Here is an 18433-nt window from a genome sequence, read left to right as displayed (position 1 = left end):
ATGATTTATGTGCGCAAGATGTGATTTGTGTGTGCTTATGACGGCTGCCAGTGACAAACAGAAGTGTGTGGTTGAGAGAGAGAGAGAGGAGGGAGGATGGAAAAATGGATGGATGGATGGATGGATGGATGGATGGATGGATGGATGGATGGCAAGCTGGCTGGCTCTTCACAATGGCGGAACAAACTCGGAGAGGTTTCCACACAACATGTTCTGACAGTCCCACCTGCTTCCTATTAATTATATTCAACAACAAAAATACAAGTTACCCAGTAGTGTGTAGGCTCTCCTCTCTTTGTGACATAGCTTAGCATCTGCGTCACCTTCTAAAATGCCCTCCCTACCTGGGCCTACCTTTGTGTTCAGTTCCTGTTCCCGCCCCCCTGCCCCCCACCCCCGCTCCCCCCACCCCCGCTCCCCCCACCCCCGCTATATCCAAAGTTTTGTACAAATGTTTTAAAGTGAATAATTCCCTTTTTATTTTATAATCTGAAATGTTATGTTTTTATAAATATTATTTATTATACAATGTATATATCTGTATGACTGAACTAAGATTATATATTTGAAGAACAAAATGACTGTCTCATGCTTTTGCTTCTTAGACAGAGGTACTTAGAAAGTCACTGCGGTTGCTGGGACATCAGTTGCCCAATTCTCTAAGACCTACTCTTTACCAGCCCATGTATAATATAGACATTGCACATAGCACTAATGAGCTCACTTCTAAAATTCTGAAATTATGGTGTTCCAAACTGTGATAGAAAGTGCTCCTTGCATAATAAATAGTATGATTCCATACAACCTTATTAAAATGTCTCCATCGTCCCTAGATACATTAATCACATCCATAGTTAAGTCACATACACACACAGTCCATCTATATGAACTTTCATTCCAAAACAAGACATTTACCATTTTGAAAAGTGACACCTACTCAAGCAAAACAATTGCTGGCATGATACGAAGGCTCTTTACTGAAGCTTTGACTATCCTAAGACAATTGCTTGCAAAATAGTTACATTTTAGAGGATGTAATCATTTACACTTTTAAAATATTAAACAATGAACATGAGGTAATGAAACCAGTTATGTAATTGCCATGTGTGACACAAATGGACGCTCTTCCTTCAAGATCAGGTGAATGTATAGCTTTGCCTTCAAAGTCCATGCATGCAGCTCAAGACTGAAGTCTCACACTCATCAGAAAACAAAGGAAACAGGATACATACTTTTCACTTGTCCACTTTTATTGCAACAATATACGTGCAATTTGTTTAACGAAAAAAGTTAACAGCAACCATGACTCTTCATCATTACAAATAGTAGATCTGTGACCAAAAAAAGTGCAATGGTCACTGCAAATAATGTACAGAATACAACATAAAGCTGCTGGTAAATACATATATCATCGTCAGAGGTCACTCAGTGAAAATACAATTTCTGAAGTTTCATTATTTAAACGCTGAAATATGTCAATTTTGAATTTTCTAACTAATGTTCTAAATTGATTGAACTAAATTTGAGTTGACCCTCACTTTGAGATACATATCCACTCTGTACATTGACACCAGTGTCGGTTCATTCATGTGAAACAGAGACCACCTACTGTACTGTTGGCGACAGAATCGGCAGTGTTAAAGCATGCTGGCATGCTGGGAGAGAGGTGCTGCGGATATAAAGAGAACGTCAACATCCCTTGTGCTTTGGGTATCGAGTTCAGAACCTTGCAGGACTGGATCAACAGATCTGCATCCAAGAAGGGATCATTTACACAGACACAGATAGCAAGCTGGTACAGTAGCTGCTTGGTAAAGGTTTGGCATACAATGTTTTCCTGTTGAGCTGCACAATGATTGCTCAACACAGAAATACAGAGGGAGGATTCACCAGTAACCGCAAAGTAACAGGGATATGCTTATATTGAAAGGTAAACCCATACTAAATTCCATAAGCTCCTATTTGCTATGGGTAGGATTGGCAAGGAATCAGGGACTTCTTCGCCATGTCACCTACATTATTTTTACCTCTTCTGTCAGGGTGTGCATAAAGCTTCTAAAAACACACATTGATCTAGTGTCGATTAGGTGTCATAACATGAATTTCAGTACGACGTAAGACACAAACTGGTACCGGATCAACCTGGGTCAAAATAATTCTTAGTGTTTGTTTTAACCTGCTTGGAGTACCAGATGGGTGGGGTTTACCACAACAGGACAATTCAGTGTCAGGTAAGTTTTCCATCACAGAAAAGTAGACTAAAGTGACTTTCAAATACTTCCCTGTGATTGTTTAAACTTTCTGGAAATCCCTGTGTTATCCTATGTGGTAATTCAGATGGAAACTGGTCTGGAATCAGATCAGCACTTTTTTTTTTTTTTTTTTTGATACTTTCTGGACAGATCTTCACAAGCGAGTACAGAGGAGGACTTGGGATGATATGAGTGGCTGTAGTGTCTAATGAACACCTCTGCTCCTCCTTTCTGCAAATACACAGGACGCCCTTTCACCAGCATGCAAAGGCACAACAGGGAGCTGCACATATTCTTCATAGAAAACAATGCAACCTTGTACAGAATCAATTTCAACAGCAGGTGTGTGAGGTGGCTTCCCTTCTAAAAATTTTGGTGGTCATTCATTTGATCACTTATTCAAGATACTACATTTTTTCTTATTAGTAACACAATTAATTTATCCGTAAAATAAAAGGTCAAACACGGGCAAGCACACAAACATAGTAAGACCAAAGTGAGTAGATCTTTAAGTCATGGAATGATCATATTTAGAATCCGTGCACGCAAATATATAAACATACGAACAGCATTATAATAAATGTTCCTGCGTGCGCGTCTACCTGTCATGTTTCATCTCCACCTGGAAATGCATCTTTTGCCTCAACTCTGCTTTTATACATAAAAACCTATGGAGTGCTTGCAGCAGCACATTATACGTAGATTACAACACCTGGATCCAGAAATTACAATATACACAGAGACCATAATCAGTGCTTATTTCTCTTATTTTACACTTGTCCACATAGTGCTGAAGAGGAGGAGGAGGTTGTTTGGTTGGGCACTGCCGCAGAAGCCTGCGGTACAGAGGGAGGCACACCGACAGCTTCGAGGATGGATGGGATGTAAAGAGAGATGGAAACTATCTCTCGCTTGCTTTCTCCTGCCAGCCGCTTTCATGGCTTCCGCTCCTCAGCAACTGAGTAAAGAAGACAAATAAAAGTGAGAAGAGACAGGCAGGCAAAGGAGACACGCTGCCACGAGAGAGCACCTGTCTAGCCGACCTATTTTGAGGCGCGCGGTGTGCTAACTATACCATAAGTCTCTCGGGCCGCGATGAGCGACAAAGCTCTCGCTGCAAGTTGAGAAGTTGTTGAAGTTTGGTGTTTTTTCATCAGATTGGGCAGCCCGTCCTCCCGACTGTGTTTTTTCTTTATTGTTTTATGTGATTACGGAGCCGGGGGGCCACTGGGTGGAAAATAAAAAGTCAGTGTGGAAATTCATATCCTCGGTTTTGTAACCCATGCCCACGGTTTAGCAATCCGTGCCCTTAAAAAACCTTTCCTGCAGCACAGAGGCCATAGACAGCCAGAGACATCCATGATAATAACGGAAGTTTGGCAATTTGGCGTTCGAAAGCGTAGGATTTGTTTTGGAAAAAAGAAAAACTATTAGGATGTACGTAACACAAAACAACATACTCAGTGGCATCATCATCATCATCTTTACATTAAATTGAAATGAAGCTATCTGTAAAATACATGCAAAAGATTATGTAATGATGCATTGAACTCTCTGATGAAAGGATGTCTTATGGCCAGGTAAATTTAAGGATACATAAATTGAGGATGGTTAAACACAAAAAAAAACACAAAAAAACAACAACAAAACAACAACACACACAGCAGAGAGTTTAGATGCATGCCTACTATCTTGGAGAAATCCATTTCAACAAAGAGCAGTGGCACAATTATTCCTAAAGGCTATAGAATAGGAGCTCTATTACTTAGTGCTCGGAGTTGTCTGATATGAGTTTGGTGATGTAAGTATTTGTGAACATATATGGTTACCAACCCATTCATCAAGGAACACAAAGCACCATAACATAATTGTTTTTGCATCTATTTTACAGCTAGATTTTCACTTCTATTCTACTGTTTTAATAGAATTTCTATTGTTCTATGTACCAAAATTTGTTTCTTTTTTCAAAAGTGGCAAATTCTGTGCCTTTATTTTGAAGGCTAACTAGCCTAACTTCCAGTATTATTCTAGTTATCTCTGGCTAGCTTGACGCAGCTCGTATATCAATGTCCACTTGGTGCAAGAACAATTACTTTGAGGGCACAGACTACTAAAACAAACTCACGGTTTTCAAAACTGAGAGCACAGATTGTTAAACTGTAGCGTGGATTGTAAAGCCGAGAGTACGGATTTCCACACTGACTTTTATGTTTTTCCACCAACTGGCCCCCCGGGGCTCTGTAGGAGGTGGTGGATAATGAAGTCAGACAGGAAATGGAGAGGAGAGAAATGTGACAGTGTAGCATGATGCAGTCTTACCGTGAGAGGATGCCTCTGCTTGTGGCTCCGCTGTGAGTCTAGATTGACATAACCTTATCAGAACCCAGTCTGTAGGGAAAGATGAAAGAATATTAATCGTTTGACACAATGCACATTAAATTTAAGTCTTCTGACTACTTTTGTCCTTTTCTGTTACAGACCTGCAATGCACTGCACTGCAAATGGAGTTTTGTTTGAAGTTAAAATGATAGACATGTGCATGGTGTGATGCTGCAGGGTGTGTATGGAGCTGAGCGTCACTGATGACCCGGTCTTGATCAAAGGAGTCATGGTAGAAAGAAGGGTTGAATACTTACGCTCCCTCATCTCTCAGTAGACTCAGGAACTTGGTAACTCTGTAGTCAGGATCCATCTAAAAGACAAAGACACATTTGTTTAATACACTGCATTGTGTATACATGCATATTACCTTAAATATTCTAATAAGCCACATTTCCTCTTTGGAATAAACAAATGAGTGTTAAATCCTGTTACAGGGCATTCCCATTGAAAATCAGAGGAAAAGTGTTTAAACATCCGAGCAATTTGCAATTTGAAATAGTGGCAATCAGGTCCTGGAGTTCACGCTTCAGTCTGTAGAAACAGGATTTGCAGGGAAGGGGAGGGGGTGGGGAAGTAAAATTAATGGCAGCCTATGCAATAACTTATGTCTGGAATCGCCTGTAGCCATTGGAGTTAAGACATGAGAGCAGTCAGAACCATTGGAATGAGAGGAAAAAAGATAAAGAGGAGACTGAAGAGAGATTCTGTGTGTGTGTGTGTGTGTGTGTGTGTGTGTGTGTGTGTGTGTGTAGCCAGCACTGTGCGGCTGTTTGCAGCATGTCTCGGCAAACACGGGTTCATACTTCTTCGGGCTGGGGATGGCGGGGTGGGGGTGCTGAACATGGCTGCATTAGTGCATACCACAGCAATTACATAGCATCCAGCCTCAACAAACAGGCCATACACATCATCAACATACCACAGACACACAGTCAGGGGGACAAATTAACACCAGCCACCAGTCAAATTCAGGTCAATTTTCGCTGTGGCTGGTTTGTCTACTCTACTAGCCACTTTTGTCAAGTAACCAATCATTGTTTGGAGGTCATTTTCTACTGTAAAGGTCTAGCTGGCTGGTACAATGGTGCAGGTAGCAGCCAAATTTCAGGATTGACTAGTAGCCACTGTGGCCTGCAGACAGAAAAAGTACTACCCTGTCCTGAGTGCAGTGAAAGAGAAGCAGCTGTAAACCAAAGCGTCTCTGGATCATACGGAACCAGACTGTCAGAGCTTGACTCAGGCCTGGAAATTTGAGCCTGAACCTGCCTGAAAAATTTCTCTTGGGACCTGAACCAAGTCCAGCGGGTTGAGCTTTTTGTGAGTCCAAACCTGACTAAAGCCAAAAACTAATAATAATGTGCTAATGATAAATTGAAAATAACAGTGTGTTTGTGCCTGAGCCAAGCCAAACCCAGGCAATTAAGTGAGAAATTCACCCTAATCTGACCCAAACCCTTCTGGTTACAAAGGTCAAGGTCTAAAACTACACAGCATGCCCAGAGATTGTCTAGCGGTTAAGTCCCCCGCCTCTGGAACCACATGCGTTCCTCCACTGGAGAACAACTGAATCCCACCACAGTTTCTCTCCTGTCTCCCTCTCTACTGTCCAACAGTCTACTCACTGAATTTAAACAAGTGAAAACCAGCAGACATGTTACAAGCTTGCCACATGGGAACATATGGGTGAATAAACATATAAACTAGTTTTTATTTAATTTGTTGTTACGGTTAAAGCAAAACAAAGGTGTGACACTTTTACTTCAAGCAAAAGGAAACCTCAATTTGATGGAAAATTAGTAGGCAAACAATATTAAATTACAGAGATGAAGTAGAGTTAAAAAGGAAAAATTACATGGAAATTTATGAAATTACATGAACTGGATACAAACATGATATTTATCGTCTGCATACAAGCCAACCAACCTTTCTAAAGGGCAGGTTTTAGACAACTTTCAAACATTTGGCTCAGCATATGTTCTTTTGCAACAGGAAAAAACTTACATTTACATTTACCCTATTAGTTAAAGCCCCTACGTAAATAATATTGACCTCACTCAGTATGAGGTGAGAGAGCGTCATTTGACTGACTGATCGACATGAATTTGGCTCCTGATGAATGCCTTGTGCCATGGGTAAAATAACTTCTTACACAAGTTTATTCCACTTCCATTAATCAATTTGTATTATGACAATTTCACGTTATATTTCACTGTATATATAGGCTATTTGTCTTCTGACTGCAGACTGCAGAGGGGGGTGGGACAAATGACCGATCGGCTTCAGAACAGCGATGTAAAACATTACCACTAAGGGACTGAAGGGGCCAAAGTCATCAACTTTTAAATTCTACTGGTAGCTTTAACTTTTGTGAATGCAGCATCCACTTGTAGAAGAGGCACTTAACCCATATAATGTTCAACTGCTCTGTCAGGTATGACCTAATCTTGCGTAGCCACACCTCCGGCTCAGTCAACATCGTTTGAGCCTGATGCAGATGTACATACATTTACGATACTTTCTTGTCTGATGATCACAGTGTTTCCTGCACACAGCGTAGCCCCTCCCTCTGCTGAGAGCAGAGGACTGCAGCAAATATACTGATGTTCAAATTAGCATATGACATCATCTGGCGACTTCCAGCAACATTTTAAGCATCCAATAGCTATTTTCCTTGGAACAAAGTTGGCAACACTGGGCAACCGCTATGGGTGAGGTTAGTTCAGCACCTCTAAAAAGAGCAGCTTGTTGGTCACAAAAGTCATTTGGTGAAATGGCGAACAACAAAGCAAATACGTCTCCTTCTAAGCCTTGCAGTAAAAATGTCATCTCAACTACTGGTATCTCAAAACTACCAAGCCTTTCTGTGATACCAACTGATACGGTGAAGAGTTACTGGTGACCAAAAAGCCACATCACACAAAACAGGCGCTTCATTATCAAGCTTAGCTAACTTCACTAAGCAACGCCTGCATTTCTTTCTCCATGGCAGTATAACCGCTTCAACAATCCCCCTTTCAACAAAGACCCTCAACAACAATATCAGTTAAATCTGCCACTTTTTTAACAAAGAAATACATCAAATTATGACAATCATCAAAAAAACAAATGTTGTTCAATCAATTAATTTATCTTCTCAAGAATCCAGGGACTTGGTATAAATCTGCTAGCTCCGTGACAAATTAAAATAAAAAATGGAAAAAGTATTCCAAACAACCGTGCTGAAAAATAGCCGCAGACAAGGCAGTTAGTTAGAGGCTGGCAGTTTGACATGCACATTTCAACAGGGGCAACAAGCACAACTCCTGGGCCAAACCACAAAACCTATCGCTATTATATTTCAAGCTTAAAAAGGTGAGTGGACTGCCTACTCTAAAAAAAACAAGAACAAAACAAAACTTGCAAACTAAAAAAAAACAACTAAAATTTGCAAACTAGTATGGTGATGAGAAGCCAAGAGGCTGTTATACTCTTGGTGGTCTTGTGATATTTCTGTCACCACTGTTGGATAATTTTTATGTGCATGTCTCTATTTTTAAGCTTTCCCTATGTGTTGGCCCCCGAATGTATAAAAGTTACTGAATTTGTACTGAATTGTACATATTCCAAGCCATGGGAGTGTATAAGAATATTCTTATGAGTAGCTTCCCTCTGATTCAGAGCATGTGAATGCAACTTGGAGAGCCATGCAGAAAATGGTTTGAGAACTATGAATGTATTGGATCCCAACCATGTAGAGAATGGTTTGTGAACTATGAATGTACTGGATCCCTCAACTCGACAAATCATCGCCAAAGCCACACTGTTTTTCATTCCGGCTAATTGATGACAGTTTGTTGTGACTGAGACAGATTCTGTTGACTGGTGAGAATGCTGACCAGATGTCAAGGAAGAGGAAGGGCAGGCGGCTGGGTTAGTTAAGTGAAGTGCAACTGTGATTGAATGTTTAATGATATAGTATTTGTTTTTTTTAAAAAAAAGATAGGATATATGAATTTTGATGAATCTAAAAATCAACCTCCTGAACTGAATGAACATGGATTGACCCCGACCCTGCTGTGTGTGTGTGTGTGTGTGTGTGTGTGTGTGTGTGTGTGTGTAGCTTATGCTGCAGCTGATACATCCAATTTTGATGCTGCTTAAAAGGTCAGAAAATGACACCAAGCACAAGCTGTTCAAACACCGTAAATCCTTTGGACATACATTTTTGATCAGGTCCACTTACATCCATTTACAAAGAGATAAGACCATCTTACTATTCACAGTCTATGGGATGACTATGGTGTCCTACAGCCAGGTTTGCCTGACTTTTGTATCATATAAAGCCAGTGATGCACAGGTCAGCAGTACCCAAGGAGGAAAATCTTATGGCCTGGACACATTTGAATAGATTTTTGTTGATGTGGGTCATTTTGTTGCTAGTTGCTGGCAACATTGCCCATCAGCCCTGTTTTAAAAAAATGCCGCCGTAGCTGTATCTTTTTTCTTTCTCTCTCTCACCTGCACAGCCATTTCAATGAGCATGAGCAACTTCTTTATGCCGATCCACAGGTTCTGGCCCTTCACAGCCTTGGCTATGCTGGCCCGCTCTTTCTCCTGGAAACTGCCCAGCAGCTGTGGGGAGCAGGCAGAGAGAGGGGAGCATGTTGGAGGGATGAATAAACTCAGCATGGGGTTAAATTAGGCAAATTCCTTATTTAAATTGGGAAAGACATTCATGAATTATGTGTGTAAGTAAGAATGCTACACTATGGTAGTGTTTAGGAAATGGAAATATAGTATTTTGGAATTAAACCGTTCATAGGTACGCATGTAGTGTGCACGTGTCGTAACGTTCGGACAGGTGTGTGTGTGTGTTTGTGAGAGAGAGAGAGAGAGAGAGAGAGAGAGAGAGAGAGAGAGAGAAAGAGAGAGAGAGAGAGAGAGAGAGAGAGAGAGAGAGAGAGAGAGGGCGGGTCTGGTGTATGACCAAGTGTATTCAATTGTTTCAGGACAAAGTGTGGCTGCATGCAATCAGTGTATACGTGTGCATGTGTGTGCTTCCATATGTTTGCGTTAATACCTGTGTGTTGGTGAAAATGTGAGTGTGTGTGTGTGTGTGTGTGTGTGTGTGTGCATTACCTCCAGGGCCTCGACCAGCTGCTCTCCCCTGGAGATGTTGGGGATGTGGATAGTGGTGCTGAAGGCATCTAGCATCTCCATTTCCTGGAGGACGTCCTTGCGGCTGGTGGTGCCGATGATCAGCAGCTTACGACCCTGAAGCGGAAGCATACATTCATTCATTCATGTTCTTTACCCGCGTGTTCCTTTTCAGGGTGACGGGGGGCTGGAGCCTATCCCAGCATGCATTGGGCAGAAGGCAGGGAATACACCCTGGACACGTCACCAGTCCATCATAGGGCGGAAACAGATAGACAATCACTCATTATCACAGTCATACCTATGGGCAATTTAGAGTCACCATGTGATTTAACCATTTTTACTTATCTATTGATTGACAATGAACAGAACAGAGAGACAGTAATTGAGAGCTTCAGGCATATACAAGTGTAGGAGGTTTGAGCAGAGAGGGTGCTGTGGATCCTTTCTATTTTACTCATAAGTCACACTGGACAATAGCATCAGCTAAATGGCTAAATTATAAATCTGATCTAATTAACAACTGTTCATATGTTCGCCACTGCATCTTGATGTTTAGGTGAGGTGTGGAGAGGAGAGGAGAGGAGAGGAGCGGAGGGGAGGCAAGCCGAGAGGAAAGAGGCGAAAGAATAGTAGCTCCACTAAGCCAAGGAGCTGGAGGAGGAAAAGGAGAAGAAGAGGAAGAAGGAGGAGGAGGAGGAGAAGCAGAGGAGTGGCGAGGAAAGAGGGGGATTATGGCTGCCGGCTGCCCCCCCATGGCGCGGGGGGTTGTGACGCTGCATGCAGATGAGGTGCCACACAGGCGGCGGCGCTGCCAGGTCCCGGCTCTCTCACAGAGCCCATTCTCCTCCGTGTCCCCCTGGCCTCCCCCGGCCCCGGGCACCCCGCTGGGCCCAGCGCTTTACAACCCCGGAGGAGCGCTGCAGCCAGGCATTCAGCACCAGGCCCCGCGCCACTTCTCATGCACATACAGCCATATAGTAGGCTATACTCTCATTCACAAACCCATCAACAACAGAGCTGGGTTAAAAACAGTCTCTCGGACGTACACAAGCGCGCACGCACGCACACACACACAGGCTACAACCAAAGAAACTAAGAGAAATGGGTCTCTACCACCACCATTCACTCAGAACACAACGGCCCTGGACCAAAACACTCGCTAATAACCATACACTCACACACAGTCACACACACATGCCAGTCGCCGAAGACCTCCAGCAATTCCTGGGAATAGTTTGCATTGGCGTATTCATACGATCTGCTGCCCTCTTTCTGCCACCAAAGGAATAGCTAGTGATGAATACCAGGACAGTGTGTTTGGTTTACCTTTGGAGGAGGTTTCTTCAGCAGGACCAGGAGAGCTTGCAGGACCAGGTTAGAGAAACGAGGGCCAATCGGGACGTAGTCTGAACACGAGACACACAAGTGGGATAAAGATGATATTCTATTATTAATTTTGTCTGAAATTCAATTAGCATCACCAAGCAACTCGTTTCACATTAAGATTTTCATATTAAATTTCCATTCAAATGAAAAAACTTGTAAGTATAACATTCAGCATACCTTAAACCAAACCACAGCACTAGATTCCAACAGATAGATTTTAGCTTCCTTGTCGTGTGGCTCACTGAAAGAAAACTGGGGTCTTACCTAACAAGCGTTCAATGTCATCCACTACCACACAGCTCAGCTGGGACTTGTAGGCATCTTCAAATATCTGTCACAGGCAGAGAAAACGTAAATACGGGTCTGGATCAAAGAAAAACTTTGGGGAATGCCTATGCTAAACACTCGGTGTTCTGCATAGTCACAAAGTACTAAAAGCATTGTTCTCTGATGATAGTCCTAGTAAACATGCATATTTTCTATTTCAAAATTTCACACTTTTTTTATAATTTCTTCCATAATTTCTTGAATACATTGGTCTGTGTTCAATATGACATATGCAATGTAACTGTCAAGTGGAGATTATTCTTCACAACATGAGAAATAACAGCGTGTCTACAACCACATAAAATGTGTTGTCATACATACATACATGTCACATGTATCAGTGCTGGAGAAACATTTTCCACACCTTTACAGACTTTTTGTACGATTCCCAGACTTTTCTAGAACTTGAAATGATTACATGTATTTTTCATACTTGCTAGACTGACTGTAAAGGATGTTTTTTTTTTAATTAACTGGTGAGTGTCACCTTTTTGATGGCCTGGCATTTGGCGATCTCGGAGTGTCCGATCATCTTGTCAGGGGAGCAGATCTTGATGAAGGGGAACTGGGAGTCTTCAGAGATCTTAGCTGCCAGCGCTGTCTTCCCACTGTTAGGAGGACCTGGGGGAGACCAACAATCACAAACCAGCCAGATGTTTGGCCAAGCTGTCCATGTTTGTGCACGCTCGCTTGATGAGGGTCACATATGAGTGTGTGTGTGTGTCCTACCTTCCAGCAGCACAGAGACCAGCGGTGTGCGATCGCTGTTTTTAGTCTGCTGCACCAGCAGCTCCCCGTCCTCCAAGGCTGCAGACACCGGGTCGCCCCACCGGATGATGCCATTCATGATGTAGCTGGCATAGTCCTCTTGGTTGGTGCCAAACGCCTGGGGAGGAGAGAGGGAGAGAGAGAGAAATAGAGAGAGAGGGACAGAGAGACAGAAGTGTGAGTAGTTTCCCTGCCTGTCAAACTCGTGCGTGGCCCATGGAAGTGCTTTCTCTGAACTAACTAGGAATTTGAAACATTCACTGTATTTGGGATCTTTCCCCTGCATAAATCTTCTGAATGACCTCTGACACTGCATATTTTTGGCTTTCAAATGTGTTGTGTGGTCAATGCGAGTCTTCACACTCCCCATCCCCATGTGACATCCACTGGCGGGTTATGTTGACAACTCAGTCTCTGTAAAAGCCTTGGAAAAACTTTGACACAAGAACTAGAATAGTATCAACTGCATGATTATTAACAATGCACTCCAAATAGCCTGTAAAACGTTATCAGTTACAATGATGTACATACAGTATATTAAGTTGAGTGCTGTAGGCTGATCAGGAAGAAAAGGAGACAGAGAAAGAGAACAATGTGACTCACAGGTTTGATGTCGTTATTCAGCGAGGCCAGGAAGTCATGTCTGTGGACCTGCAGCTTCTCTGCTGTCTCCATATCCACCTCCACTGTGGCACTGGCCTGCAACACACACACACACACACACACACACACAAATATAATACAAGCTGATTTAGTATAACGGAGAGGCTGCAAATAATCAGTTTTAGCTTTAGTTATTGCATGAATGAACTCCATGACCAGCCACCGAAATCCGTTACATGCTGTATTGTAAATCAAACAGATTGCGCAGTCTGTCAGGAGACAATGTGCTCCCTCAGAGCAGAAAGGTCAGGGAGAGGGAGGGAGGGAGGGAGGGCAAGGAGGGGTGCTGAGAGGAGAGAGGGAAAGCGCCACAGCCATCAGACATGTGTAAAGCCCTTGTCCGTCACATATCATCACCCTCCAATATGCGCCGCTCTGACTGCGTCTGTGTGTATGTGTGTGGGGGCAGAACACTTAACAGACGCGCACCTCGCCTTATCCGTGTGTCCCAGTGAGCTGAGCGTGGGGATTTGAGCCTGCACACCTGATAAAACACTTAAGCAGATGCACACACACACATACACACCTGGGCTCTGTAATCCATCCTCTCTGCCTCTCTCCCTGTGCCTCTCTCACACACACACTGACACACACACAGCAACTGAAACTGAGTGCTACACTAACAAGCACAGGGATTAATCCAGCCTACAGACCAGACCAGAGTCTTGGGAGGCTAATTAAACTGGCACTAAACAACCCAGTGTGTGGTCTACACCTTTAAACTCAGCAACAGAAGCCACTATTCCTGTTATTGCTTTTGAACAAAATTTATATCATTTTTACAATAGCATCAAACATTAAACAAAGATACAAGCTTTGGGTTTTCATGTAATAATGTTATTTTGGCCCTCTGCCAACAAAAGATGAGTTCCCCAGAGTAAATAAATAAAATCACAAGGAGAGTGATACCGTTTGAGTTATAAGGTACAAAAAAAACGAGAAAAACTAAATATTATGGTTATAAGCACTCACAGAACGCCTCTCGTCCAATCACAATGCGCCGTCGGAAATAAATGTATAAATACAGAGTGTGAATGTGAGCAGGAGCGTGTCGAACGTCCCATGAGGACTCTGACCTTGATGTGTCTGTTCATGGCGGTGGACTGGGCGGCCCGGACCAGGCCCTCCAGCTCGGCGCCGCTGTAGTTCTTGGTCTCCACGGCCAGCTCCTTCACGTCCACATCGCCGGCCAGCAGGTTGAACTGACGCATCTTGGCCGTGTGGATGTTGAGGATCTGAACACGGCCCTTCTCGTCCGGTAGACCTGAAAGAGGGGAGGGAGAAGAAGGGATTTAAAGCTTTAACAAAAATAGCTTTTGTGCATTTTGTTCAAACCTATATTTACCCAGGGAAGGTCTGTTGAATATTAAAAAGGTCTGCTGCTTCTGCACTGCTCCATTTCACATTCATACAGTCACACACTCACAGCTGGGACGGCCCAGTACTACCACAGTCTTCTACTGGTGGCCACTGAACTGCCCCATGAGGGAAGCTGGAGCTTAAGTGCATTGCTTAAGGGCACTTTAATGGTAGTTTCTGATGAAGAGGAGAGCATTACTTATTCACTTGCCCTGTCCAGATTTAACCCAGAAGCACCAGGGATTTGAACTATGACCTTTCATTCACAAGCCCGCTTCTGTAACTAAGTGTATTTCTATATTTCATCTGGTGTTTTTCCTTCTGATATGACCAACTCATGTAAAGTAAAAAGAGAAAGATCTGATCCACAGCTTTACACTGGTATGGATGTGGACCAGTGTTTCCATCCCACTCCACTTAGAGGAACTACCTTTTCAATTTTAAATAACAGTAGTTTAGAGTTGAATGTTCTAAATACAATAAATTTCAATGGCCTTTCTGGAACTGTCTGGAGGCAACACTGGTATGTAACCTTCTCTGTGCTTCACTTCTTACCAATCTCCATCTTCACCTCCAGCCTGCCCGGCCTCATCAAGGCCTCGTCTATCAGGTCAGGCCTGTTGGTCATTCCTGAGGGAGAGATGGATGGAAAGATAGCGGGGAGGTAGGGAGGGAAAGATAAGGAAAACGATGAATGAGAAAGACATAGCACAGATGTTCAACCGTGATATCTTCTTCCACAAATTGAGAGCCTCTGTGTTTGTGTGTGTGTACTGAGGGAGAGAAAGTGTGTGTACCTATGACCAGGATGTTGTTGAGCTGCTCCACTCCGTCTATCTTGGACAGCAGCTGGTTGACCACGGTGTCATGGACTCCTGTGCTGCCAGCCATGCTGCCACGCTGCTTACAGATGGCGTCGATCTCATCAAAGATGATGATGTGAAGGCCGCTGTTGGCACCGAGCTGTACAGCAAAGAGGGGAGGAAGAAAATGGATGAGTGATGGAAAGATAGAATGGTGAATGTGTATATAAAGTGATATGCACTGTCTACTGTATGTCTTGCACTGGAAGTGAGGTGCTGCTGCCTTTCACCATGCCAGTGTTCATCAAGACAAATCCCTGTACATTTATTGTGCTTACTGAAGTGACTGATTCTGCACTGGAGGTGGTATTCAAATTATTAACTTAAAACCACAAAATGAATGTGTATTTCCTATACTCTTTACTTTAAAAATCCAGAGTATGTGGTTTTCCCATGTTCTTCCTCCTAGCCATATGGTAAAGTCATGAAACAGGTTTCCCACAGTCAGACATCAAATTCAAAGACTTTTCAATGATTTTCAAGGTCTTGTTTGGTGATATTCAAGGACTCTAAATTTGCATGTTTTGGGGTAAGATGTTTTTTACATGGCAGTTTTTACTAATGGTCTTGTGAAGTCAAGAAATCATGGTGAAATCATTCATTTTGAAACTGAACACTGCCGCTATATCAACACAAATATCCATCATTGGATTTTCCTCAGGATATGAAGTGTTAGATGCTAGGACGGAGACAGGTCCAGAGAGCTGAGGCATGTTGATGAATTTGGGTGCTATAAAATGGCATTCATTCATTTTCAAAAACACTGAATTATTATAATTTTTCTCAAAGCCACAACCCTTAAAAGTATTTTCAAGGTCTGTGGGAAACGCGATGAAAGGTGGAGAAGGAGCAGAGAGTTCATTCATCTGAAACTTATTCTCTTGGCTTTGACATGATAGTATTTGACATGTTCAGTTATCATGTTGGCAGATGATGCAGGATAGAGAAGGAAGAGCGGAAATGGGTGGGGGACACTGTCATTGGAACCTTGTACTAGTTCTCCCAACAGTGCATTTTTCAGGAATTGAAATGATTTTCATTTTTGAGAATTCCTTTACAATAATTTGGCTTGGTCCATAGGTCATGGAATGTTTAAGACAATGACAACTGTCAACTACAGTAAAAAGAAGTTTTCTTGCAACATGTTACTACATGCCTGGATGCTACCACTATTACTATGACTGACAAAAGCAGTTGCTCTGGAAATGGAAATATTCTCAAACTCAAATTTGTTCAGTTTTATACATAATATCATGACAAGGTTTTCCTTCATTTTGCCACTGCTTTTCTTTCCTCCTGGCTTGAAAAACAGTATTCACCCTCAAGAGACAGATGGAAACAGTGAGAGAGTAGCAGGGTGGGGGGTTATCCCTCCATCTATGGCCCTGTCAGTCCTCAGACCTAGCATTTAAAGCAGGTGTGGAGCTGTCCTTATTACGCACTGGCTGGTGTGTGTGTGTGTGTGTGTGTGTGTGTGTGTGTGTGTGTGTGTGTGTGTGTGTTTGTGTGCAGGGGGTCTAAGGGGAGGTCAAAGATAACCCAGCCCCTCATTAGGTGGTGAAGAGTGAGGCTCGACGCTAGTGTCCCACCATCCCAACCAACCGTCATTGCTGGGTCTCAATGCACAACTGTCCCCCTCTCTCTGCGCACACACACACACACACACACACACACACACACACACACAGACACACACACAGAACTTTACCAAAGTTATTGTAACTATGTCTGGCTAAAGGGCAGATCTCTCCACTCCTGGAGAAATGAGCTTTTCTGTTTGGATAGATGAGATGCTTATCTGTGTTTCGTGGGGAGAATAGGAGAATATTGAACCTCGTCTGGAACAGGCTCCGAACAAACTCTGTGTGACTTTTTATCTGATATGTACATAATTGCTAAAGTTCAGCAAAGTTGTAGGACTATAAGTAATGTATCTGAAAGCTGCACCGTAATGAAAACAGACTCATTTATCAATATCAGTGTGTGTGTTTGTGTGTGTGTGTGTGTGTGTGTGTGTGTGTATTTTGCTTTACCCGCTGTGGTGGTTGGGAATTTTGATTTTGCTTCTAATTCTGGCCCCGTTTCGGTTGTAGGGTATGTTGTAGCAATTAAACATCACAGTTTTTATTTTATTATGTCAAAAGTAATAGCAGTGGTGGCAATTTTGTGAGGAAAACATTGCATTGCAACAGTACAGAGGATTCACTGATGTGTATGTGCGGATGCAAATGTGTCTCCGTCTCACCCTCTTCTGCTCGTCCTCTGCGTCTGCAAACAGTTTCCTGATGTTGGCCTCAGACTCTCCTACGTACTTGTTGAGGATCTCGGGGCCGTTGACAATCTTTGGCTCCCGGGCCTTGAGCATCTTGCCTATCTGTCGTGCCATCAAGGTCTTACCGCAGCCCGGGGGTCCAAACAGCAGGATTCCCTTCACATGCTTACAGCCTGGAGATGGATACACAAGCAGGGAGAGAAGAATTGATTTTAAACTGAGCAAGGGCTGTTCAACTTTTCAGCATGGAACTCAAACAGAGCCTGGGTTTCAACCTGGGATCCAGGGCTCATTGAAACATACAATGTACCTTTGTTATGGAGGGACCCAACAGAGAAAGGCCACATTTTAAAAATGTAAAAAAAACAATTTCCCCTTTTCCTTGTTTTTAACAATAAAATAAATAAAATAAAAACATAAGGTCCATTGGTCGAATATAGGCTGTGTCAGTAGGTATTTAACCAGTGAGGCATGGTGCAATAGTGGATCATGCAGTGAAGTCATGTGAGCTTTGAGATTTTGCTGAAATGTAAAGAAAATCAATGTAAAACAATGTCATTTACTTCATTGAAACCAAATTAAGTGACTTTTTTCTTTTCCTCAAAGTCAATACAATTTGGGCCCTTTTATATGACTTATAAGGATTTTTATGTCATTTTTAAGCAATCAATAACTTGCTTTGCCTCAGGATTTATGCAAGTATGCCTCCACATCAAAAAGGTTGAGGACCACTTGACTTTGTTACCATGAACTTATTTTAAATGGAAAAATGATCACTTGTAAGAGAAGCCCAGGGCAAGATCCTAACGTCAACTAGACAGTTAGTCCCGCTCTCCACATACAAAGAAAAGTCAATAGAGTTAACAGCTCTCATTACAGCAGCACTGACTTCCTTGTCGTATTCCTTTTCCATAAAGATCAAGTGTGGAGACTGACAGACTGTGAGCCCTCCAGTCCGCCAAGTCCATACAGTGTGGGTCCTTTAATGGCTTATTGCACCTGCTTAATGACATTTAGCCCAG

At 42.7% G+C, this 18433-nt stretch overlaps 1 protein-coding gene across 1 annotated transcript in view; it reads right to left on the bottom strand.

Annotated features, from left to right (window-relative positions):
- Positions 1-2390: 2390 nt before the first annotated feature.
- Positions 2391-18433, bottom strand: part of LOC139920130 (vesicle-fusing ATPase-like) — a 29022-nt gene continuing 12979 nt past the window's right edge. The window contains exons 9-22 of the mRNA XM_071910059.2: positions 17385-17584; positions 15074-15239; positions 14832-14906; positions 13994-14181; positions 12858-12953; positions 12216-12372; positions 11974-12107; positions 11424-11490; positions 11100-11179; positions 9753-9887; positions 9132-9245; positions 4889-4944; positions 4572-4640; positions 2391-3210 (exon numbers count right to left, since the gene is read on the bottom strand). Coding sequence (XP_071766160.1) covers positions 4610-4640; positions 4889-4944; positions 9132-9245; positions 9753-9887; positions 11100-11179; positions 11424-11490; positions 11974-12107; positions 12216-12372; positions 12858-12953; positions 13994-14181; positions 14832-14906; positions 15074-15239; positions 17385-17584 — 1499 coding nt within the window. The 3' untranslated portion in view covers positions 2391-3210; positions 4572-4609. The remainder of the gene's footprint in view (positions 3211-4571; positions 4641-4888; positions 4945-9131; positions 9246-9752; positions 9888-11099; positions 11180-11423; positions 11491-11973; positions 12108-12215; positions 12373-12857; positions 12954-13993; positions 14182-14831; positions 14907-15073; positions 15240-17384; positions 17585-18433) is intronic.

Source organism: Centroberyx gerrardi, chromosome 20 (assembly GCF_048128805.1).
Source record: "Centroberyx gerrardi isolate f3 chromosome 20, fCenGer3.hap1.cur.20231027, whole genome shotgun sequence".
Classification (NCBI taxonomy): domain Eukaryota; kingdom Metazoa; phylum Chordata; class Actinopteri; order Beryciformes; family Berycidae; genus Centroberyx; species Centroberyx gerrardi.
The sequence above is the reverse complement of the archived record's forward strand: the minus strand, read 5'-3'. Positions and strand labels throughout refer to the sequence as shown.